Source organism: Carassius carassius, chromosome 37 (genome assembly GCF_963082965.1).
Source record: "Carassius carassius chromosome 37, fCarCar2.1, whole genome shotgun sequence".
Taxonomy (NCBI): Eukaryota; Metazoa; Chordata; class Actinopteri; order Cypriniformes; family Cyprinidae; genus Carassius; species Carassius carassius.
The window spans coordinates 18,001,837-18,028,765 of NC_081791.1; the positions used below are offsets into that span (position 1 = coordinate 18,001,837).

A 26,929-nucleotide genomic window follows, 5' to 3' on the forward strand; every position below is an offset into this window, starting at 1 on the left:
TCAAGATGCTATAATACAAGCGGCTGCTGAGAGTGGTAACTGAGAGCAAGTAGACCCCGAAAATCTGGAGCAACATAAACTCACCTGAGGGATCTTTGGGAGATGGAAGGAAGCAGATTGAGCTTCATCATTAGAGCAACCTACGATGTTCTCCCCACATCCAAGAACATAAACCAGTGGAGTGGAGAAGATCAATCATTTCCTTTCTGTCAAACCCCAGCAACGATAAGGCATATCCTTGTCAGCTGCAAAACCAGTATTTCCAAGGACGTTACACCTGGAGGGATAATCAGGTTCTGAGACAACTGGCTATTATCCTGGGGGGAAGGAGAGCCACCACCAGTGCACACCCTCCTCCATCCCCTGGATTCTCAAAAGCCACTGCATTCGTAAGAGCAGGAAAGCTTCCAGGAAAGCCAACTGTAACATAGTAACGTTCGTGGTCCGGGGGAAGGAAGCGGGAACCAGCTATCATTCAAATAAAACTTTAATAACAAAATAAACACAAAAGAGTGTGTCTGTCAGGTTCCAAGTCTATGTTCTATGATCTTTGGTTTTGTGGACTCTTATTTTGAAATGTTCTTGTTCCCCATTGTTTCTTTGTTCCCTTGTTTCATTGCCCATCTTTTTAGTTTCTATAGTAATTGATTAGTTCCTCCCTCCTCATTACCTCATTATTCTGTCAGTATATAACTCGGTTTCAGAGAATTATTTAGCCCATGTGTTCTTGTTTCCTGCCTTGTCTTGCCTTCGTGTTTTGTTTTGGATTGTTTACCTGGTTTTGATTCTTGCTTTCGTATTTTTGGATTTACCATTTGGATTACCCTGTCTGGATATTGTTTGATCATCAAAGACCCCCACTTACCCTAGGATTATTCTTGTGTCTTGCCCTCTATATACCTATTTGCCATTGTTTGACCCATGCCTATTATGACCACGTCTCTGACCAATAAAAGCTTGCACATGGATCTGCATGTCTCACGTCTCGTCGGATCAGCCCCGTTAGAGAATACTCAGCCACACAAGGACCCAGCGGCTCTTCTGAAGAACATTAGCCATGTATGGACACTGAAATAATTATGTTAGCCCTTAGGCAGGGTCGACGATCACTAGAGAACTATATTCAAGAATAGTTAGCAATTGCACACTATTCAGATTCAGAGTTTTTTTGTGATAGCATTAACCAACCTCTTAGGTCTAAGCTTAGACGCAAGGGGCCACGCTCATCACTCGCTCAGTTTAGGAATATGCTTTGTTGACTGTTGGCTCTTCATTCACCGTGGTCCTCACGGAGGAAGAATGTGACACCGCACTCACTCATATAATGGCAGCAGCACTAGAGCACGAGCACAAAATGGTGGTAAAAGCTGAGCCTGATTGCAAAATGGCAGCCACAGCTGATCTTCAGTAGTCAAGTCGCTGCTGATCTTCCTGAGTCCAGTCAAGTCACAGTCAATATTAGTCAAGTCACCGTTGATCTTCCAGAGTCAAGTCAAGGTTGATCTTCCAGAGTCAAGTCAAGTCAAGTCACCGTTGATCTTTCAGAGTCAAGTCACAGCTGTTCTTCATGAAACAAGTCAAATCACAGTTGCTCTTCCTGAAACAAGTCAAATCAGAGTTGCTCTTCCTGAAACAAGTCACATCTCAGCTGATTGTCCAGAGCCTTCTCACATCTCAGCCGATCATCCAGAGCCTTGTCACATCTCCGCCGATCGTCCAGAGCCTCGTCACATCTCAGCTGATCTTCTTGAGTGTCGTAATGTGACAGCTGATCACTGTGTATCATCTGTTCGTCCTGAATCCTATAACCCCCTGTCTGTTGCACCCAGAGCCTTGAGCTCAGCTCTTCAGTCTTCCAGACTGGCATCCAGCGTGGAGGATTCAATACTGGTATCAGAACATGCAGCTGGTATCCTTAAACTAGTGCACTCAACCCCTCCTTTTCAGGAACTAATTCCCTTGCCTACAGCACTTCCCATGTGAGGGATTGCTTTATCGTGTGTTTGGGCTGCATACACCACCACTGAAACTTTAGAGATTGTGGTGCTCACTGTCATTTCACCAGAGGTAGCGGCTGATGCTACAAGATCCTCCCGAGGTATTGGCTCACGCTGCCATGTTTCCAGAGGTGATGGTACCTGCTGCAGCTTCTCAAGAGGTGGCGGCCAATGCTGCAGAAATTCCTGAGGCGGCAGCGCTCGCTTGAGCTCCTTGGGCAGTGGTGGCACCCAGCAATACACTCTCAGTCTGTCATGTCACGAGAGACCATTACTGAGCTCTCCCTATGAACTGAGGGTACTGCTGAACCTCCAGAGGTGGCGGCATTCGCTGCAGAACCTCCAGAGGTGTTGGTTGTATCCACCTGTGACACTTCGTCCTGTCCTATCACGGCTGTGGAGGCAGTCTGTGAACTCTTGTCCTGTCCTGTCACAGCTATGGAGGTCGTCCGTGAGCTCTCGTCCTGTCACAGCTATGGAGGCCGTCCATGAACTCTCACCCTGTCCTGTCATCGCTATGGAGGCCGTCCATGTACTCTAGATCTGTCATGTCATGGCTATTGAGGCCATATTTGAACTCACTGCCTGTCCTGTGATGGCCACGGAGGCCGTGCATGAACTCACTGCCTGTCCTGTCATGGCCATGGTTTCTATAGTAATTGATTAGCTCCTCTCTCCTTGTTATCTCATTATTCTGTCAGTATGTAACACAGTCTCACACCACCATTCACTGCTGAGTATTGTTTAGCCCATGTTGTCTCATTTCCTACCTTATCTTGCCTTCGAGTTTTGGATTATTTACCTGGCTTTGATTCTTGCTTTCGCATTTTTTAATTTACCCTTTGAATTACCCTGTCTGGAAATTGTTCACTCATCGAAGACCCACGCTTGCCCTAGGACTATTCTTGTGTCTTGCCCTCGATATACCTGTTTGCCATTGTTTGACCCATGCCTGTTATGACCACATCTCTGACCAATAAATGCTTGCACATGGATCCGCACGTCTCCCGTCTCGTCGGCTCAGTGACAGCCCCTCGCGGACGACTGCGGCGCACAAACCGAACCAAAACACAAAATAAAATCCAGGCCTGGTCCTCTCTCGTCCTTCATTGTCATTACTCTTCCTTTTATCCTTACGGAGCTCCTCCATGGGTCTCGAGACCGGTGAGTGGTGCAGATTTCGCTCATTTTCATTTACTAAATTTACTCCATTACCACAGCTCTCGGCCCACCGCCCCACTCACCACACCAACATACAAAAAAGGAAACAACCCTGCTGGACACTGCCCAGGACTGGAAAATGCAGGTTGATCTGGACCAGAAGCTCAGCTGTTCATCTGAGATAACTACAACTAACCTCAGGCCAGATCTAATACTGTGGTCAATCTCACAACAGTACTTCTTCATTGTGAACTGTGCCATGGGAGGCTACAATTGGTGAATCAAATGAACGTAAAAGGCTGAACTATATTTTATCTACAGTACAGACCAAAAGTTTGGAAACATTACTATTTTTAATGTTTTTGAAAGAAGTTTCTTCTGCTCATCAAGCCTGCATTTATTTGATCAAAAATACAGAAAAAAAATTAATATTGTGATATATTATTACAATTTAAAATAATTGTTTTTAAATTTATTATACTTTAAATGAACATTTATTTCTGTGATGCAAAGCTGAATTTTTAGGATCATTATCACATGATCCTTTAGAAATCATTCTAATATGATGATTCATTATCAAAGCTGGAAACAGTTCTGCTGCTTAATATTTTTTCAGAACATGTGATACTTTTTTAGGATACTATGTTGAATAAAAAATAATAATAAAAAAAAAGAAGCTATGTTTTTAAAATATAAATATTTTGTAATAACAATATACACTACTGGTCAGTAATTTGTGGTCAGTAATTTAAAAAAAAAATAAAATCAATACTTTTATTCAGCAAGGATGTGTTAAATTGATAAAAAGTGATAGTAAAGAAAATGTATTATTAGAATATATATTATTAGAATTTTTTTTTATTTTGAATAAATGAAATTCTTTTTAACCTTTTATTCATCAAATATATTAGACAGCAGAACTGTTTCCAACACTCATAATAAATCAGAATATTAGAATGATTTCTAAATGATCATGTGATAGACTGGATGTTACATGTGACACTGAAGGCTGGAGTAATGATACTGAAAATTCAGCTTTGCATCACAGGAATAAATTCTTTTTTTAAAGTATATTCAAATAGAAAACTATTATTTTAAGTTGTAATAATATTTCACAATATTACTGTTTTGGGGCGAACCCAATTGCTTCCCGTAGAGGTTGGGTGCAGAGGTTTTGTAGTCACAGCAACAACCAGGCTACTGAAGGGGATGGGAGTCAGAGGACAAGCTGTTAGGTCGCTGTCAGAGGCTGCTGAGCAAAGCATCAACTGGCTGTGGCTAAAAAGGAAGGATCCCTAAATGGACTGCAAAATTACCTACAGGGGTAAAGGCAGACAACAGCACACCTGGGATTCCAAGTGTTGCTTTTGAGCCCTTTGGAGGTGTCATGGGCCTATCAACAAAACAACAAGGAAGGTGGGGCATACCTGATGACCCCAATGAAGTGAGGACCCCTACTCCTCACTCAAGATGCTGACAAAGTGCTGATTATTCTAAGGAATTGTACTATCAAGTGCTACATGCTCAACTTTGACATTTAGAATGACTGGCCACTGCACTGCACGATTGACTAGTCAGAATCAAGTATTCCAGAATGGAATATAAAAAATACTTGATTAATGTACAGGTTAAACTCACTGTTTGATGAGATGAGATAAACACAGTCATTGTCTGCAGGCTGAAGTAGTTGCAGAGAAACAAATTCACTACTCTGGCTGCTGACATCATTAAAGGCAGAGCAGAAAACCTGACTGTCTTCAGTGATGTTTGAGCAATGGAGATAGAGATCGGTGGATTGGTGCAGGACAATGTGGTTTGGGTGTCCAACTCTGTACCAAGTGTACCGCACATCCGTTCCTCTCTCACTCCAACAGCGAAACACAGATGGTTGACCCCAGCATGTCATCTCTGGGGAACTGAGAGGCCAAACGTTCGGTTTTATTACAGCCTCTGAAATGAAATTTATATTTCTTACAGTAAAAGTCAATTTTCAAGACTAAAATGTGAACCATTACAGGTGCACTGGCCAAATGATTTAGGCTGGCTTTATCACACTGCACAAAATGAAAATAAATTCTTACCTTTTGTTACAGTGACTTGTATCCTTGTCATTATATCTGTGTATATTTTGTCAATTGCAACCCAGTATATTCCACTGTCACCCAACTTTAAATCTCTTATATAAACAATCAAGCCTCTAGAAACTCGGTCAATGATTTGAGCCCGTGTTCTGTACGCAGCATGTGTGAATCCATCGGTGTCCATCAGAACTTCACATGAGGCTCTGGAGTCTCCAGCACACCAGTACTTCTTGTTAAATCGGTACTGGGTTGTTTTGTAGGTGCAGGTAATAGTCAATGTGCTTCCAATTGTGGCTTGAATCTTTGTTTTATCACACTGAAACTGCACACTTACTACAGAAAATAAAGTGATATTTTAAAAACTATATAAATAAAGTTGATTATCAATATATAATGTTTAATTTAATCACATTTAATGTCGCATGAAATTAAGTCATTTATTGTCTAAATGCATGTTATATATCTTACTCTGAGCAATTCATCCGTGCATTTGTTTCTCTCTTTTTTTTCATTGTTTTGACCTCCTAATATAATCAATTTCATAACTGGACTTTCCACTGAAAATGGCTTTTCTCTGGTGAGGTCTACAGGATTTCTCTAAAAATTTAGTCCGTTTAAAGCCGCCCCTGGAAGCTTTCACTCAGATGTGTCACAATACAGAAAAAATGACCTGTCTTTACTTTCACGTACATCAAGTTTCACTGCGACTTAAAGAATTTCCATTTGATGAGGTTCATAACAGCTCTCATAACTAAAGGAGGACTAGGATGGTTGTGACACTATTTGCTTTAACATTTATTCAGTTTGTTCTGCATTATTTATATCATACTTTAAAATCACTTTACCACATTGATCTGTTAAGCCGTGTAAATGAATGTAAAACTCTTCAAACTAAATTTATCATTTTAATTTAAAAAGAGGTTAGAACCATTCTAAAACAGCAAACCCATAACAGACTGTCTGCTCTGACATGACATTTTAAGATTTTTAACATTCTTAGTGAAATTTTGAGCAAATACTACATATCAAATTAAACAAAAACATAAGATTCACAAGAGAAGAGTAGGTGAATCCAGTGATTCCAGTCCAGGTCATTAAAAATGCATTAACGTGGTAGCAAATCAATAATTTTTTTAAAATTTATTTTCCTGCCTAAAAGCAGTCCAATAAACGTAAAGTGGTCACGTAAAGAGGTAAATCTGGTGGTATTACAACTCAAGCCATGCCAACACTGGTCTCATTACAAATAAAACCACACTGACAGAAATCTAGGTTTCATTTATGAAGCAAATACAAGGCAGCACACATAAATAGATCAGTAGAAAGAGACTTACTCTGTGCTAAAAGCAGTATATACAGGCCCTTCATACTGTTGGTGAGAGTGCGAAAACTGTTATGTGTTGAAGCACCTTGTTGCATGCTATTTAGAGTCAAACAGGATGTAAGGTAGTCATGGACAAACTGTGGTTTTCAAATGGCATTTTAGGGTCTTTCAATATGCTGACAAACTGTATGTATAAATAAAGACAAGCAATCCTTAGTAAGTTTAAAAAAGTGAAAGAGCACTCTTCATGCATAACTTTAAAAGAATAAGAATTATAATACAGAGAATCTAACCTTTTTTGGTGATGTTAGAAAGAGCATTTTGCAACACAGGAAAAGGTCAAAGACTGCAATTTTTCTAAACAGCCTCTAGATAAAACATGTACCTTCACGGTACCTTTTGTTAAAGCTTTTAATTAATAAGTGATTAGTAATATATATACATATATATATGTGTGTGTGAAAGACTAAAATTATATTTTCTTGTCATTTTAAGATCAAAGACTGCCATTTAACTGAACAGCCACTAGATGGAAGACTTACCTTCCAAAGACCTTTGCCAGTATAAAAGCTTGATTAATAAATGATTAGTGATATATATAAAACATATATATTACTTGTGTGTGTGTGTGTGTGTGTGTGTGAAATGTAAGTAGAAAGTAAAACAGTAATTATCTACTCTTTTTTTTTTACGTGGCTATATCTCTTTCAGTGCACGTACAGTCATGTGGTATAATAAATGTTATCTACAGAGCTGGGTAGTAACTGATTGTAATCTTGATTACGTAATCAAATTCCAAAAATTAAGTACTTGTAATGTACTTGTAACTTTTCATATTTTACATTTTCTTTTCTAAAATAGCCTACCAGTAATACACAGTTTTGTGTGCATTAACATAAAGACCAGTTCATTACATTACCTTTACCAGTTCATTACACAGAAAACTGAGAGGAAAAGCGTTTGACCTCTAGATTTACAAAATCAGTTCAGTTTCAACATGATTTCTAAACATTCCAGCAATGCATCAACTAATGATGATTAATTTTTATTTGAATTATCACTCAGTATGTTAATCATGGATGTCTTGGGAAGGCTTTTGTCTTTCAAACACATTTATGTATTATTATTATTCTTATTTTTATGTATGCAATGGAGAGATTCTCAAACTTTTTTGTCAGCTGAACCTAATATATTTATTTTGAAATACCCCTGAGATTTTAAGGGAATAGGTTAATAATTAAGAATCATATTTGCATGTTAACGGTTTGGGAAATCGTGATGTAATGTAATCCTTAATGCACTTCATGTTGTCAGTAACAACAAATGGAATATTTTCTTTTTCTTTGCATTTTTATATAAAATTGGTAAGATTATCCTTTTTCTAAATCAATGTGATAAACAAGCTAGGTGAAAATTAATCTAAAATGAATGAAAAAAAAATACACACACAAACACACATAAAAAAATAATAAATTTTAAATAGATACATCTCCCGGTGTGACAAATTCCTGTTTTAAAGTAATTAAGAATTATAAAAGAATTACAAAAATCTTTGAAGAATTACATTTTGAAAAAAATTTTTTTTAATATCATTTAAGCATGTCACGTTGCAATTGGGACACTTCTGCCAGTGCCTGAATTATCAGGTCAACCACCTGAATACATTTTTTCCAAGAGCCACATAAGTACAGTATCTCTCTCTGGTGTGACGACATGAACACATTCTCTAAATTCTGGTTCATCCACAACTGTTTTAAATGTCATCAAACTGGCTTGGCCACTTTCAACAATGAAGCAAATGACTGACTTTCTCACTATTCTTTTTTTTACATACAAGCGCACACCCACCCACAAAAGCTTCCTGTGTGGGGGTATGGGCTCTAAGACCTTGAGCTACAAAGTGTTGGACAGAAAGAAACAAGCAGGCAGAGAGAAAAAGGCCACAGACAGACAATAAACACATATGCAACAATGAAAAAAGCGAGAGAAGCTGAAGTTAGAGATGGAGGGCGGAGAGGGTCCCAGTGATACTTCGAGCTGACCAAAGAACCTGTGAACTGTTGCTGCCACTGCTTCCGTGACGCCACATCGCACAGTTCCTCAACTCAGCTACAGACCTACAAGAGACGCACACAGACAGAAAGTGAAAGATGGACTCCTTTCAGAAGCCCACTGATCTCCCCTATCTCTGACATGACGGAGGAAGCTGCTCACACATCATGCCATGGATGCCCAAGCCCACATTCTGAGGGACCTATTGGCCACAATCGCCAGCAAGGAAGCAGGAGAGGAAGGAGCAGAGAACGGCTTTGCCGGAGAGTTTTTGGTAAGTTATTAAAAAAATTTAAAGATGTCAGGGTTTTGTTTGAGAAAAAGAAAGTGCGTTCTCAGATTCATGTCATGTGACAGTGCATAGGTTGCAAAAGAAGCCAGCATACACCTGTATGAGGTAGTTGTATGCTAGGCTAAAAACAAACCTGCTTTTTTACATTATATGCAATGTTTGTGTGGCTATGGGAAATTTTGTAAATTAATGAACTGTGATAATACAAAAAACATTAGCATTGCATGTGCCAAAAGTAAAATAAAAATTAAAACATGTCTGGGCAGTGAGTTGAGGTAATGGCTTAAATGGTTAAGCATGGACTTCCTCTTCTTAAAACAGTGCCTCTTACTTTAGGCTTTTGTGCAATAAGTTTTAATGTGATGTGGTTATTTATTACCAAACTAATTTATTATTGAATCTATGGATGACTGTCTACAACAAAGGGACTTTTGGACCCCAAAGTAGTCGTTTGTCTCACTTCTGCTTAGATTTGTGTTCCAAAATAACCTTCATATGCTATTCCCCTCATATGTCAACTGTTGGATGTTCCATGTGAACAGTCAGGGTGACTGAGAGGAAGTTACCCATGACCCATCCTGAGCTGTCACTCGCTGATTAAAACTTTATACAAAAGTGAAAAATGCAAAAATGCCAATTCGCTTAAACCGATTTTATTAAATTTTTAGGCCTATTATCATTTACATTTATTTACTTGCCAGACACTTTCATTCAAATCAGCTTACAGTGCACTTAGAGTGAAACAGGATGTTAGGCAGTGATGGATGGACTGTGGTTTTCAAAAAACAATGTGGTGTCTCTCTGTATGCTTATATAAGGACATTGTATTTGAATAGAAGTACTTCTATTTCTTCGCCTTAATTAATCCAATGCAAACTTTAAAAAAAATCATGTGTCTTATCAGTGTTTACTAGGAACTAAACTCATGGCACTGGCATCGCTAGTTCCGTGCTGTTCCTCTACATTAACGGTAGTGGAGCAAATGTGTGCTTCTTAGAGTCTACAAAGCAGCATTATGAGGAAATTGTTCTGAAGGGGAACTTTTAGACACTTCATCTTAGCCAGAATATCCTCTAAATCAAAGGTTTCCAAACTAGGGACTCACAAAAGATTTGTGCCTATTATTGAGCATTTTGTGAATATACATTCAGTAACAGTACATTTGAAAATTATAGCATTACAAAAACTACTGTGACTAAAGAGCTTACACATACTGGTGGATTAGCCATTACAGAAACATTAAATACTGTAATAAAATAGCAATACTGTTAGTTTAGGGCACCTGTGGCACAAACTTTACATTGGGTGGTGGTGGTTTAATGAAGTTGTTAAGCACTGGACATATACATATCTGTAAGGGCTTGATATATTAGTTAATATATGAAAGTGTTCCAATTTCTAAAAGATTTTATCTATGTTTTTACTTCATATGCTAAACATTTAATCTATGTAAATGTATGACACATATTACATTAATGTATGGCTTTAAAGGAAAATATTAAGCAAATATATTTTAGGAAGTATACTCTATGGTTATTTGGGGTTACATGTTTGGGGTTATTAGCATCAAAATGTTTTAAAACCCTGGCTGTAAAAAAAGCTTACAACTCTGGACAGCCATACAACAACCATCACTCCATTTTTAAGGCTTAAAAGCTTAATGTATCACCAAGTTACATGTCACTCTTATATCTTAGTTATATTTTTAGCTAAAATGCCATCCTTAATGTACTCAGTAAAGAGTGACACATCTGTACACATCTGTATTTGCTAAACCCTGAAATACCAAATCGATTTATGCCTGTCTTTGCCACTACAGCTTTACAGCGTTCCTACAGAACAAAACATGCTCTTTAGTCCAGCCTGAATGCTAAAAAGTGTCTTTTATAGTCGTCAGCAGCTGCGAAGTGTCTAGTTTGTGTTTTCATTTTCTCAATGTGAAACCAGGCCATGAGGAAGACCTCGGAAGACCCCGTCTGCTTGCTCAATCGCATAAAGAGGTCTCTTCCTACTCCGATGAAAAAAAAAGAAGCACTTTCAGACATGCTGCTCTATTATCTCTATCAAAGCGCTGCCAAAAGAGACTTCTGCCAGAGTAGTGATTTGAGTCGTATACAAATGGAGTGTTTACAGGAAGAGAAACTGTCTATTTGGCAGAGCGTGGAAACCTAAGCTCCCATCACACTGAGAACAGAACTACTGGCCCCAATGCTGGACTGCAATTTATACCCACACAGGGGACATGTATGTAGAGAAATGTCCAGTCTCACTGTACAAAACTCTTGGACAGAAAATGAGGGTTTCCCACAGTGGGATGGGCTGGTTCCTCATACGCAGTCCTGATTGTTTCATCTCAGAAATCCCATCCAAATCACTCTTGCTATATTTGCTCATGGTCTGTTGGGCTCACAAATTTCTCGTAAGCTCAGCTGTGGTCGGAAAGTCTGTTGGTCTGTTCAAGGTGCTTGTGCGTAGAGACACACACAGGAGAGTGATGGTACATCCCACATGCAAATATTGAGGCAGTCACACTCACTCGCGCATACACAGCCAGACTTAACTAGTTTTCACAGATCTTAACCTCAGGCCTCCAAACTGTAGAGTTTTATAGTCTCAGATCACAGATTAGATGTCAAATACATGACAAATAAGAGTTTCTGAAACACATTTGGCTCTGTCTTTAAAATAATTATTTTCAGTATTAACATCTCTGCCCTGAACGGTCTATTTGCAATATAAGCAGAAAATAAAATGACCAAAAGAAAAAAAAAAAGAAAAGTTTTACTGCACAAAATGATTCAAAATCATAACTGAATTTTCTGTAACTTGGTCAAAACAGAAACTGAAGAGACAGTCTACTAAATATCGTGCCGAGAAGACGTACCCCACCACAGCCGCGGACAAACAAGAAAATGCGAAGAAGAACAGATACAAAGACATTGTTCCCTGTGAGTATCACATCTGACTATACACACTACAGTATACCATAATGTACTGTACCGTACTATTTCCTATGAAATATTATACACAATAAAGAACACATACTGTACATTTGGAAAGCTAATATCTGTATAGTAATATCTGATGAACAAGCAGATTTACATTCACTGCAAAAGCATCCTGTTAAATTTAAGGGGGGAAAATTCAGCATAAAAAATACATATGGGATGACATATTGGTGCATGTGTATATTTTACATTATAACCATATATTTCATTAAGTTATAGAATGTTAAAATACCAGTCTGCTTGAAGTACCAAAATCTGCTTATACTGTAAAATATACCGATAACTACATAATACAGGTGGCAAAATAGTGGCTTGTCCAATACATGGCTAATGCTTACACATCATACACACAGAGACAAAACAACACTAGTGTAACACACAACACTAAAATAACGTCATAAACATTAACTAAATAACAGAAAATGTAACACTTTCATGCACTGTTAACAAAAATAAAAAAACATTTTAAATGTAAAATATATTTATGTGAATAGTGGGTCTTCTGGTAATGTCCTTTTTACAGCAAATTACACTTTTTTCAAAACTAAAAATTTCCATTTACAATTAACAGGGGGTTTTTAAACACACAACTGCAAAAAACTTCAGTCATTCAGCTATTTCTTAGTCTCTTCCTGTTCAAGCTTGTACTATTCTGAACTTTGTATTGTTAGCACTTCTCACAGTATTACCTCCGCTTGTTGTTTTTCTTAGTTGTAGCTTATATAAATGTGAGAAAATTGTCTGTCAAATGTATAAATGTTTTTGTTAGTTTTATGTTATGTCAGTATTCTGTAAAAATTACAAGCATTTCTAAATCATAGATATTTTCTCTAAATGTCTAGTTAACATCTGACAGGAAACGTAGAAGTGTATTGCAGTGGAACAAACATCCTAAAAACATCTTCTAAATGAAAATGCGTACATCAAATAGACGTCTGTGTGATGTATGTGTATATTATACTATAAATGCTGCACTGTATCACATTAGACAAAGCCAAAGAAAAACATGGATAGAAATGTAGGAGATTAACACAAGATTTGTGAAAACAGCAGTTGTATGTAAACCCCGAAAAGCGTTGATTGTGAAGATAAGCTGTGCTAAAGATGCTGACGGCTGTATTTTTTCACAGTTGATCACAGCAGAGTAAAACTCTCCCTCATCTCTTCCAAACATGACACAGATTACATCAATGCTAGTTTTATTAAGGTAAGGAAGCACAACAAAGCTCTCATGCTATACACATTTAAACACAAAGAGATCTATACATTGATCAGATTCAACAAAACATGCTTCAGCAATGACTAACAAAATATCAGTGCTGTTCAGGATTCAGTAAATATTGCCATTTTGTCCTGTATTTATTTCAGGGAGTGTTGGGCTCTAGGGCATATATTGCCACACAAGGCCCACTGCCAAACACTGTGCTTGACTTCTGGAGGATGCTGTGGGAATACAACGTACAGGTGAGAGCTTGATTATAGCGTATGACCATTTCACACACATTCCACTTCCTGTAGAAAAGAGGTTCAACCTGCTAGATGAGCTTCGGTCAGATCACACAATGAATCTCTCTTTCTGCAGGTTATTGTGATGGCTTGCCGGGAGTTTGAAATGGGAAGGGTAAGTTTTAACTGACAGTGTGTTATAGGGGAAATGTTGACAGTCACTGTGTTTTAAAGAAATCTTTTTTATTAACCACATCCTTCTCGCCTCAGAATGGTGAGGCAATTGCATCAAGCCTGACATTTTCTTCAACCTCTTTTTTTTTTTTTATCTTGAGCTCCCACCCTTTCAAAACGTTTGATACGAGTACAGTGCTGCCATGCACTCAGCGCATACATTTTCACAGCGTAGAGAGAAGGGAGCAGTTGAGATTGAATGCTGCTTTTACTCTTTCTTTCAGAAAAAATGTGAGCGTTACTGGCCAGAGTCAAAGGATGGTGTGTTTGTGTGTGAGCCTTTTACCATATACTATGTAAGAAACACCCCTTTCCTCACTCACACCACACTTCCTGTCCTTGTGTTTTATTTGAACTCACACACATATGTTCAAGCCTGATTCTCAGTATTCACGCAGTATCTAAAACACGAAATCTAGAACCACTATGTACGATACAAAAAACACATTGCTTTCTTCCACAACATCACTATGTTTTCTTTATATTTTGACATTTATAACAAACAAAAATGTTACTTATTAGAAAAAAGACAAATTATCAGTACTATATTAGATAGTGGTATACTATGGTCTTAATTTTACTTTTAGATTACCTTTTTCAATTTGTAGGACTCATTTCCATTAAGAAACGTTGGTTTTAATATGAAGTAATTTTTGTATTGATTTATTACTCGTTTCACCCGTATTATGAATTAGGGTTAAAGAAATTTCTATAAACTTAATGGATAATGTCCTAGCAGAAATTTTTTTTTCTCCTATTGATTTTTATCTTGTTTTTTAGTGTAAAGTGTATCTTTAAAACACTAGTAATGTAATACAACTTCTAAATATAATCTTTAGCCAATCTCAAACGTTGCTTCACATTGTACTTAAAAATTTTTTGCTGCATGCACATTAACTTAAACATTTTTATTTTAAGTTTATTATTTATTTATTCATTTAGACAAAATAGTCGAAAATAGTTATCAGCTTATTGTGTCAACCAGAATTTTATATTGGTGCATCCCTTAAAAACAACGATGTCATATTTATTCTGCACCTTTTAACACTAGTTAAGATCTTTAATCAGTTTTCACTATTGAAATTCAGTCATGCACATTTGATTTTGTTTAGGAGTCTGATGAGAATAAGGGAGAATATTTGACAAGGACACTGAAGGTGACATTTAAACAAGTAAGTGACATTTCAATGATCTTAATTTCAACTAACTGAATAATATTCAAAGCTAACCCTTTAACGTCTTTATAGTTTATACAAAATTTAATTTATACTTTTTTCCTCCTTGCTTTTAAAATAAAACCATATAAAAAAACTTTTTTTCCCCCCATTGTCCTGAATGATTAGTTGTTTGCAATTATAAACTGATCGCTGGTTGTGTTCCCACTTCAGTCAAGTTTAATGAATTTTAAAAATACTGCTTAAACATAAGTTAAACATTATGTTGCAGTGACCTATGACTCGTCCAAACATGTTTTTTTTTTTGTTCTTGAAAATGTCATTGCGTAAGAGTATGCAGTATTCAGCTTGAATAGTCAAAAAGTTCTGAGAATTTGCTGACATTGTAGTGGAACAAACATAAAGACAGACAGGTTTTGTGGCGATGAAAGAAAACCACCAAAATATGGTGGTTTAAAAACTAGAAACCAGGTTAACAGAAACAAACAAACAGTCTACATTCCACCGGTTATTTCCAGGAGTCTCGGACACTGAAGCAGCTGCACTATGTGAACTGGCCAGACCACGGAGTACCCGACTCCATTCCTGCCATCCTGGAGCTGCTGCAGGACATGCGGATTTACCAGGATCATGATGAGATTCCCATCTGCATTCACTGCAGGTAAACACCTGTATCTGCTGGAATTGACTGTTAGGTTTGACTTTGCAATGATTGCATTTGAGGGTAAATCAAGCTACTCTCAAGGTACTATCAACCTAAGTTTTTCAAAAGTGAGATGAAAGAATTGTGTTTTCACTGAGGCTCATTCTCTTGAAACTCTTGGATTTGCAGTGCAGGCTGTGGAAGAACAGGTGCATTGTGTGCCATTGACTATACCTGGAATCTATTGAAGAGACAGGTAAAAACATCTTCCTGAACTTTCATTATACTGAAAAAATATCATCAATTTTCAGACAAGGTGGCGATCTTATTTGCTCTTGTTTAGATGATACCAGAGGATTTCAGTATCTTTGAACTGGTAAAGGACATGCGCACACAGAGGCCCTCTGTGGTTCAGACTAAGGTAAACAGCTTAGTTTCTCCCTAAATTACCATAACCAATAAAAACCATAGTCTCCATTTACCTAATGATAATTTCTTCTCCTCCTAGGAACAATATGAACTAGTATACAGGACCATCAAATTGCTGTTGGAGAGATATCTGGCAGCAATAGATGAATCAAACAGAGAGGTTAGATATGCCATCATTATTACTTATTCTTTATTTACACAAATATATAAATACATAATTTGATTTCTCACTGATTTTGCTTCACAGTTATGACAGATTATACAATATAGTCAGAGCATTTATATGGCAAGCAGCTTTTTTTTTTTTGCATTGTTCTGTGAAAAATTTAATTTGATTATCAATCAGGTCCCAGCTTCCTCTTCTCCCGTCACCTTAAGCAGTGGAAGTGAGCTCATGGATTTCAGCGACTCTGAATCAGAGACTGGGACAGACTTCAGAGGATTGATTGATATGGAGCGCAGGTATTAAGAATTTCTCATTTTAATAAAATGTATACAAATTTTAAAGGAATAGTTCAGCCAAAAATTTAATTAATTCTTTCATCATTTATTCACCTTCCTGCAGGTGAATAAATTACAATTTTTACAAACTTACAGAGTTTCGTAACGATATGTCATTGCGTTCGTAAATTATAGCATTTTATGACCAAATTCAAAATGGCCGACGCCCAAAATGGTTGACATGGGAAAATTGGATATCATTTGACTTGGCATGATGCATCGAATCTAAAGAGAACAGTTTTGTCATTTTTGGCCCAACCATTCAGAAGTTATAAGAAGAAAAAATTCATTTTCCATATCCTGACCACTAGGTGGCACAGTGCCGAAACACCGCAGGTAGTCTCAGGTCATGCTTGTTATAACACACACCAAGTTTGGTCTCAATATGCCTAAGCGTTGTGGAGATATAGCCTCACATGTATTTTTGCATGGTTATTGTAGAATTCTTTTGTGTGTTATTCAAGAATGGTTGGACGAATCAACTTGAATTCCAGAATTTTTTGCCAGCATGGTCTGAAGATAATCTGGTTACATTTTTGTGACAATTGGTGCAATGGCCTAGGATGAGTTCGCAAAAAGTAGGTTTTATGGACAATTAAAAATAGCGAAAAAATTAAACCTTGTGATTTTTTAATTTTGGAGTTCATTCAACTCGGAATGAGCCAAAAGTTATTAGTATAAACATCAATGCAAATTTGGACAAGTGATGGCACTAGAGAGTTTGAGTTAGAGACTCCAAATTTGCAATGGTGACTTTACTCACTGTCCTCTATCAGTGTGCCAAAGTTCACAACTTTCCTGCAATCGGTTCTATGGGCTGCCACAGACTTGTGGCGGAAGAAGAAGACGACGATGAAGAAAAAAATCACTCTAACAGATACAATAGGTGCCTAAGCACCTTCGGTGCTTGGCCCCTAATAATAAGCCTGTCCCAATACCCACATTTGCAGTCTTTGCACTTGAACACTTGTCTACTAAGTACTAACATTATGTATTTCCTGTATTTGACCCAAGTGGGTGTAAACAAGCATGTGTAAAATTTTTATTACCTGATGGAACACATTACATCATGCTGTAAATCATAGTGCTGTAAAGATATGATTTTTATTTTTATTTTACAAAGCTTTATTTACACGTTTAGATTTTCAGTTCTTTGTGCTAAAAAAAATTATCTTCAGAATTTTTGTGGTTCGAACCAAAAATTAAGTTTTGTATACAGCACAGGAAAACCAGTCTCCCTTTTGGCTTATATTGAAATTAGGGCTGCAACTAACGATTATTTTGATAATTGATTAATCTGTCGATTATTTTTACGATTAATCGGTTTATGTACTTATATTTTAGTTTTTTTCCACCCCCAAGTAAATTATTAATAAAGGGTCTTTATCATTCAGCATAGATTTTTAAGAGATTTTAACCAATTTGCATTGTCATATCCTCATCAAAAATATACCTGGAGTTGTTTTATTATGTGTTAGTAATCCTTTTGTTGAACTCTTCTGCAATCAGAACACTGACCCATATTCAAATTTCACAAGGAGATTTCAAATAATGTTTTCACCATGGCAGTCCTTTGAGCTCCTAAAGTAGTTTAACATCCCAAACAAAGCTTATTAAGGAATCTTTCAGAACATATTTTCACGAAGAATAAGGATAAAACAGAATAAGATTGCAGTGCGTTGTATTTTATTATTTACTGGGAAACAGCTTTATAGCTTATGCTGTGAAATTGTAAACGATCCTTCGAATAAAGTGCCAATGGCATGAAACCTGAATGGAACTCACAATTTAAAGTAAAATCCATCAGAAGGTTGTCCAGAAAAAAAAATTGGACACACACAAAAAACCTGCTGTGTGAAAAAGAGCAGTGAATACTTAGAAAAAAAAAGTGCATTTCAAATATCTTTAAACATTTACCTCTCTCATTCAGTCATAATTAAGCTGCACGACTGAATTATGAACTGGTAAACGACAAACTGATCACAGAACATGTTTGTAAAGCTTTAAATGTTAACTGTTAAAAAGCAATGTTATCAGCATTTACGACTAAACATTTGCAAATAACATTGTACTGGAGAATCTGCACAAATAAAAGTCTTAAGGGCCGTTCACATATCGCGCCTAAAAACGCGTGGAAAACGCTAGGCGCACCGCTTTCTCCTCCTTTCCAAAGCGCTTGGGCAGAAGCGCCCCATGACGTGCTCTCTCCTTGAACGCGGAAATTTCAGCAAAGGATAAATGAATTTGCAGCTCTAAAAATCGCTTGCAGTAGCTTTGCTACTAAATTTATTTCAAAATGGAAATCCATATACAGCTATGATCAGCTGTTCCTTCATCTTGGCTTAGCTTTAAACGTTGTTACGGGAAAGGATGAAGCTGATTATTTAGTTCTTGTCACATGACCCGCGGTGCGCTTGCCGCATTCTGAAAAGTTGAAATGTTTTTAACTCGATGCTGTGCGGACGCGCCTGGAAAAACGGGCGCGTCGCGACCGCGCTGCTTCCATTATGAGCGCGCATACTGCGCGCCTACATTGGAAAATAACGAACATGAGCGCGCAAAAGACGCGATATGTGAACGTCCCCTTAAACAGTTCAGTAGTGCAGCGTTTACAGGTTAATCTTATTTTTTGAAGGCTCAAAGTAAAGTACTCCCACATCCCACTGAATGCTGCAGAGACGCTGTTTCGGGAAGCACGTGACATAAAACGAGGCCAGCTATTGGCTATTCGCTACTTCTCCTGTTGTACTGGCTGAGTAAAACCTCCGGTGGCTCATTACTGCCACACTTTGGTCACCGCAGATTTGAAATATGCACGAAATGAGCCGCTTACGGCAAATAAGTTATTTAGCAACGATTCGATGACTAAATTAGTTGACAACTATTTTAATAATAGATTTTAATCGATTAAATCGATTCGTTGTTTCAGCTCTAATTGAAATCCTCCAATATTTTTTATTTACAAATCCTTGTTTTGTACTTCTAATTCGTGACCAGTGTTTTGTTTTGCTCTCTCGTCTACACTTCCCTGTTTGTCACGTCCTACATCATTTATTTTGCTTTTAAATCTCGACCACCATTCACTACCATTATAAAGCTTGGGAGAGCCAGGACATTTTTTAACATAACTCCAACTGTATTCATCTAAAAGAAGAAAGTCATATACATCTAAGATGGCTTGAGGGTGAGAAAATTATAGGGTCATTTAACTTTTTGGATGAACTATGCCTTTAAGTGATAAAAAAAACAGTTGCAAATATTTTACAAAAATATACATACTTATCTTTGCAACAATTCAGTTTACAACACTTATTTTTTTACTACCAAATCATGTCATATCAAAGTAATTTAACTTGCACTGGAAAGCTTTAGTGTTTGACCCTAAACATGGTGTGTTACACTTAGCCTCAAATACCACACCAAAGCGGTATTAGAGATTTAGCGTGCATCAAGGGCACTGAGCTTTATCGTTTTTCAGATCTGGGGCAGTCTGTTGCACTTATTTTCTGTTGCATGTATGCATTCTCAAGTGGCCGAGATAATAATTGTGGGTACTGGGACAGGCCCAATGATTGGTGCAGTTTCACTGAAATATTATTGCAATGCAGACCAAATACATCTAAACAACACAGGGACAGGATGTGTATCCTTATGCCTTTTATGTTGTATCTTTGGGTTCAGTTTGAAAAAATGACAGTGTGAACGCTAAACAAACTAGGACTAAATGTATAATTCTTTTTTGGACCAAAAGAACCAAACTACAATTGTAAACCTATCTTAAGACACATTGCGACTGTCTTTGTGGCATTCTTGATCATAATTTTTTTTTACTGTTTTGATAGGAATAACGAGATGGAAATCCCTATAAATGAACTCAATCACATCACACACAATGTCCCCTCTTGGTCACAGTCTCATTCAGAACCATTCAGTCAAGAGTTCATCCCCACAAAACTCAATCCTGCAGACATGCTCAATACAATGGGTGTATGGAGCCAGATTACAGATCAGAGGTCATTCAGAGCAGCAACTCCTCAAACAGATTTAACAACCTGTGGATCTCAAAGAACTGAGTCATCCACCAGCTTCAACACTGATCTCATCCACGCTGCGTCCTCAAACTATCCCATCAGCCTAGAACAGGAGCTGAGGCCAAGTATGAAACATCTGGAGTGTGCAGAAAACCAAGATATCAGTCCTGCTGCCACAGACCACAACCCTATCATCCCCAGCACAGTCTGTTACACTGTGGAAGATCCTTATTTTGGCCCTGAGTCTCCGCCGGTTTGCAACAATCACAGTGTTATAGACTCTATAATTCATGTAGCACTGATGGAGAACCCTTGTTTCACAATACCTAGTTTAACCCTTAATAATCAGGTGTTAGAACTGCCAAAACATGACAAAGGTATGAAAACCTATGGCTATTTTAGCAATTGATTTCTGAAAACTATTAATGATGCATCACTTATGATACTTTCCTGTGTTATAATTTGCATAAAGGTGCAAATAAACCTTCAGCTGATGAAGAATCTCCTCCTCCTTTGCCAGAGCGAACCCCAGAGTCATTCATACTGGCAGATGAAATGAACGGTTAGTCCAATTTAAGGTCTAAATATCTATCCTCCCCATGCTATTTTAGTTGTATCTTATGTACTATTAAAGTATTTTTATTAATATCATGAACTGCCTTTCATTTTATATTAGTTTAATTTTAGGTGCTCTTGTCATTTTTATTAGATCTCACTTTAAATATTTCTGTTTAGTTTTAATTGATTTTATTTAAGTTTTAGTTTCAGTAATTTGGTAACACTTAAAGCCTTCGTGTATAACGCATCATTAAGGTATTCATAATAAACGGAAATATCTTTATAACGTTTGCGGATTCCACTGTTTATCATGAATTTTTATGCATCATACTTTCTAAAGATCTTAAAATTAAGTATTATTAGGTTTTATAACTGTGGTTACAATTATTATATAGGCTTCATGAAAAGTGTTATTGAAATGTTAGTACTAATATTTATATCTAATATTTAAATCTTCTGTTATTTTAACTTTATTTCAGTCACAGAAAATGGTTTTAATAATAGATTTATTAGTTATAGTAACAACAACAACACTTGTTCTCACTTACATAAACTGAGATTTCAAGGCATACAAATTGCTCCAGTACATTTTCTATTAATTTAAAGAAAGTAAAAGATTTTTTAAATCTATATCACAATACTGTATGTGGTTTTGTTTCCAGATATCAGTGAAAACACTGAAATGTTGACACTGGTGATCCCAACAACAACCAGCTCAGAATCCGAGAGCGTCAACAAAGGTGAGAATTATGCACACTTGAAAATTTGTGTCTAGATTTGATGGACAGCACCTGTAAATGTTCACGTTTTCTCTAAAAAGATACCCCACCTTCACCTGTGCCCCCACTGCCTGAGAGAACTCCAGAGTCTTTTGAAATGGCCACAGATGAGGGTATGATAATGATGGGCATCTATAACACATTTCATGTCCTTCTTTGTACATTCTCTGAATCAAACTTTCATCTAATTTTCAACAGATTTGGTCCAAAACATGACACAGGAAAAGCCACAGGATGTTGTAATGAGAGTTGGGAAATCTCTAGAATGGTCTGGGCCTACAAATGAGGCTCAGACAGACATGAAGCGATCTTGGTCCAGAAGCAAGGTGAGAAGATGCAGGGTGTACACCCTGATGAATAATTTCAGAATATTAATAGAACACACCAGCCTAAACAATATAATCACAAATACAATTATTTTCTATATTCCAGAGCTTAAAACTTAGAATGTCACTTCCTGGTAAGTCAGTCATATATATTTAGGATTTCTAAGTCATAGAAAAGGCAAACCAGTAAGATATTAATTCTGGCTACACTTATTTGACATCTTCCTCAATTTATTTTTTATTTTTTTGCTGCAGCATCATCTGCTCCACTCAGTCCTATTCTGATCACAAGTCACAGTCCTCCTCCCCTAATGTACAAACAACCTCAGGGTAAGGCTTAACAGGAATAGTGTACAGTACAAATTTAACTTTCAATATATTCTGCAGAAATTCACAGTTATATATATGGTGTTAAAGCTATGTGACATTAACCAAGTGAAAACATGCCATATTTACACATGCATATCTAAGGCAATTTTAAAATGTGTCTACCTTCAACAATGACTACAAAAAAAAAAAAACTGCAAACAAGATAACATACAAACCCTCACAAATGTAGAATTTTGGGAGTCGAGGAAGGAAGCTAGGTGACGCAACCTTACGTAGCCTACAACATTAATATCTGAGCTGAATGCTAGCTGAAGTGGTCGCTCAAAATAAATACACTTTATCATCGCATATTTCATGAATAATGACTGTCCTTGTGTTCACTTACCTCTTGTTTCAAAGATAGGCGTCATACTGTTCAATTATTGTTTAGCCGCCTTTGTGATGAAGCACTGGTGTTGTGAACTGAGCAATCTTTTAGTGGACGTAATAATGTAATTTACAGAAAAAGACAAGACATGAATCAGTAAACAAATCCAAACGAGTCTTTTTTTTTTTTTTTTGAATAACAACATTCACAAGAATGTATTAAAATACCTGCCGATTGTTTAACACTTTTTTTTTACATAAATTTAGATTTTTACATAATTTATAATTGGTTCTTAGGACATTTTAAATAAAGTAGAAATCCAAGTGGCTTAAAGGTCAATGGCAACACTGTAACGTTCTTTCTCTATTATATACTTGTTCTAAAACAACTAGGAGTTTAAGGAAGTTCTGTCAGTGCCATTTTGGTTGATCGTTTTAATATAGGCTATATTTACTTCCTATTTTTAACTTTAGAATCTCTACACACCCCAACACCACGTGAGCAGGCATTCAACTCAGTTCCTGGCACAGGTACTGTGTATCACATACTCCATTGTGTAACTGTTCAATTTATAATCTTCAACATATTTTCGCTGATTCAGATATTCTACAAAACTCACACTACGTTTTGTTTCATATAGAAAGTGTAACTCCACCACTTCCTGAAAGAACTCCAGAGTCTTTCATTTTTCCCACGGAGAAAGGTGCAGTATACAGAACTTACAGTATACAGGAAAACTTTATTTAATTAACAAGCTGAAAATCTAGGGATTTTTTTTCTTCATTAAAGTGGCCGACAGCAGCGCCCCCTGTCAGCCAGCCGAGGAAGAGCAGCAGAGACTGAGAGTGGGCACGTCTTCTGAATGGTCAGGCAGCTCTCAGCCCAGATCATCCCTGGATCATTCTTGGAGCCGAAGCAAGGTTACCTTATTTACCTTTAAACTATTACTAGCCTACAGAATTTATACTCACTATATACTAAAAGCGAATTTTATCAACATTTAGGAGTAAAGCATATAAACATGATCTAGAACAGGAGTGCCCAAATTCAATCTTGGAGGGCCGAGGTCCTACAGAGTTTAGCTGCAACTTGCCTCAACACACCTGCCGGGAACACACCTTTCTAGTATGCCTAGTAAGAGCTTGATTGGCTGGTTCAGGTGTGTCTAATTGGGGTTGGGTCCAAACTCTGCAGGGCCTCAGCCCTCCAGGACCGAGTTTGGGCACCCCTGATCTAGAAGAAACATACCTCTAATTTAAGCTGTACAGAAATGCTGTGTAATTATTTTCCAATTGTATGATCATTGATTGACTCATTCTTGCCAAAATGTGTCGTTTTCTAACAGAGCGTCAGATCAAAAAGTTCAAAACAAGGTAGGCTGGTGTTTCCATTGTGTCCTCCCACACTTCAGTCACTAGTGTCATTACAACATAACAAGCAAATTTGCCCTCTCTAGTGCACTGCAGTGTAGTTTGTCAATGTGCGACAGAGACAAAAAAGAGGCCTCACTATTATTGGATCTATGTGAGCTGTGTTTAATTTTACAGAATCTCTATCTGTGGCTCTGCTGACTCCGCCTGTCGCTGTAGCTGTAGAAACTGGGGGCCGAGGTGAGTGACACCAAGTATCCCTTAACAGTGATTGAAGTCAGTTCATGAAACTGCATAACAATTACTACATAACCTTTGTTTAGTTTGCCCTGTGGCTAATACAGTAGAGCACCAGAAGGCACCCAGCAGCCAGCCGGCAGCAACAGGACCAACAGAGATCCAGTCGGACAAGGAAGGAGAGAAAACTTCACTGGTCAGCAAGGCCAGGACCAAGGTTCACCTTCTGAAGTCTCTGTATTTGTTACATGTAAAGTGCATGGCATAATTAGCATGTAAAATTTAGGTTACTGATGGCAAATTTATTTTGTATTATATGTTTCCCACTGAACACACAAACTAAAAAAAAAAACCTGCCTTGAATGCACTTTAAAGGGGCCATTCACACAGTGTTTTATTGTATTCCATTGCACAACTTTTCCATAGTTTTTCTTTAGTTTAACTTTTAAAAACTCGCTCCTTACCTCGCATTTTTAACCACCAAAACTGATTAGTGGCAGTTCATACACAACACGTTTTGCATTAAACCATGCTCACTATGCTTACTACGCTTACAAAGCTATGAGAATACTTATTGTGTACAATGAAAACAATAATAACATGTTTAATGTTCAGTAGCAGTGAAAACATGTTGAACTTAAACAGTTTTAATGGTTCTGGGGTACTCTGCGAAATGGCAGTAGACTGTAACTCTGGGAGAAGAATTGTTGATTATTATTGTTTTCTTTGCACACAAAAAATATTTTTGTAGCTTTGTAAAATTACAGTTGAATCATTGATGTCACATGGACTATGTCCTTGCTACATTTCTGGATCTGGGAACACTGCAATTGCATTGCTGTCTACAGAGGGTCAAAGAGATCTCAGATTGGATCAAAAAATGGGATTTGGAACGACATGAAGGTGTGTAATTAATGACAGAATTTTCATTTTTGGGTGAACTATCCCCTTAAGGGCCGTTCAAACAGAACACATTTTTGCATTCCAATGCGCTGCATTCCCATCATACTTATATGTAAACGTGCACAAGGCAGACAAGTTTGACGCATAACTGAACTTAAAAGTAGTTGAACTTTTAAAAAACACATGTCTTAAGAAATAGACTTGTTTGATTATAATGCTTGCATCTTTTGCAGTATCTCCCGCAAAACGTTGTGCTCAAGTTAAAAGCAGTTAAACTCTAAAAATAAAAAACAAAACAAAAATCGCATCTCTATGGCTTAATTTTTTGTTTTCCCACTACCCGGCGCAGACATTTTTCAGTTAAATCACATCTATGTGAATGGCCTCTCATGTGAACAGTCACTGTTGCTTTGGATAAAAGCATATTTTTAGCGTATGTAAAAACGTATATAAATATTATAAATGTCAATAGATATTTTCTTTTGTTACAGAGTATTAAGTTTCTGAAAGGAAAACCGAAGAGTATGTATAATAACCACTTACCACTAATTCTATTAAAATAAACAAGGACAAATTAGCTGTGTGTGGCTTGAACGTCATGTAACTGTCATTTGCAGCAAAATTGGCCCCGCCCCCGATCCCGCCCCCAGCGCCACCTTCAGGCCAGTCTCCAGCCCCGCCTCAGTCTGCTCCACCACCCTATGGTGCCGCTGTTGGATTCTTATTTTGTAAGATATCGCCCCACCTTTTTATATATTTTTAAATAACCAAACACAGTATGCTTCCAAACTGACGTTCTGAGAGTTTAAAAGCTGCCACAAGATGGAGCTACTCTATTTAATATTTCTTCAGTTCTTGTTGATTCCTGGCCTGTAGGCTCTCTCGCGCAGTGACACTTTTTTTTATTTTTATAACGTTACTCCACAGCTTTTGGATCTCGTTTTGGAAAGCCAAAAGGCCCACGAAATAAGCCAGAAACATGGGTCTAAGTCCATGCTGAAGGTGAAAGAAAAGGAAAACAGCCTCACAGGACAGTTCAAAAGAGGATTTACTGAGCAAAGTTTTCTCAGAAGCACAACAACGGACCTCACCACCTCACTCAAGAGATGAACATATATAAAGACTGGGCTTTTGGCAATGACTAATTGCTTTTTTTGGACTTTAAATATTGAAGTTTGTTGCAACCCTTATGCAACTAAAATGTATATAAATGATTACAGATGTGTAACTAAAGACAAGAAAATAAAGGGGATGAATGTACTGAAAAGTAGACTCTTCTGTAATCTCATAGGTAACTTTTAAATGTCTTTTATGATATATAGTGCTGCAGGTCACCATGGTCAATCAAGCTTTCCATGTCACACACAACGTTGGACTTGAAAACGTTGGATCTGAAAGGGACGAAAATGATTGTAAATTTCTATTGTCAAGTTTGTTTTGTGACCGTATTTACCTCTGCCCTTTACTTGTATCTTTTCCATTTCTGATGCAGTGAAACACTTTTTTTACACTCATAAAATGGTTTATTTAAAAAAATACAGAAAAGTCTATGCATTCCATTGCATTTTTACACAATTGAAAAGATCCACATGACAGTTCTATTAAATGTAACTTAGCATTTACAAAACATTACTTTGACTATGTTCATAATTGACCGTCTAATTAGTCTTTAAAAATCGATGAAA

At 37.2% G+C, this 26,929-nt stretch overlaps 1 protein-coding gene across 2 annotated transcripts; it reads left to right on the top strand.

Moving 5' to 3' along the window:
- Positions 1–8,425: 8,425 nt before the first annotated feature.
- ptpn22 (protein tyrosine phosphatase non-receptor type 22) lies at positions 8,426–26,511 on the top strand. Of its 2 annotated transcripts, none has more exons than XM_059527905.1 (28): positions 8,426–8,889; positions 11,747–11,855; positions 13,046–13,122; positions 13,284–13,379; positions 13,498–13,536; positions 13,820–13,891; positions 14,708–14,767; positions 15,289–15,431; positions 15,603–15,669; positions 15,757–15,834; positions 15,922–16,002; positions 16,189–16,304; positions 20,186–20,751; positions 20,847–20,936; positions 21,595–21,672; positions 21,753–21,824; positions 21,910–22,037; positions 22,144–22,171; positions 22,293–22,367; positions 23,208–23,264; positions 23,375–23,437; positions 23,524–23,654; positions 24,080–24,107; positions 24,264–24,344; positions 24,428–24,558; positions 25,736–25,766; positions 25,862–25,972; positions 26,172–26,511. In XM_059527905.1, exons 1-28 carry the CDS (start codon positions 8,788–8,790, stop codon positions 26,231–26,233), a joined length of 2,772 nt encoding a protein of 923 aa, XP_059383888.1. In that variant the 5' UTR covers positions 8,426–8,787; the 3' UTR covers positions 26,234–26,511. The 2 variants fall into 2 exon arrangements, with proteins under 2 accessions (XP_059383888.1, XP_059383889.1); XM_059527906.1 differs by having other exon boundaries at positions 8,427–8,889; positions 24,282–24,344.
- Positions 26,512–26,929: the final 418 nt, after the last annotated feature.

Coding starts and splice junctions, on each gene's coding strand:
- ptpn22 (XM_059527905.1), top strand. CDS start 8,788: ATGGATGCCCAAGCCCACATTCTGAGGGACCTATTGGCCACAATCGCC. Junction 14,768..15,288: donor TGAAGGTGACATTTAAACAA/GTAAGTGACATT, acceptor GGTTATTTCCAG/GAGTCTCGGACACTGAAGCA. Junction 22,368..23,207: donor AATGTACAAACAACCTCAGG/GTAAGGCTTAAC, acceptor TTTTAACTTTAG/AATCTCTACACACCCCAACA.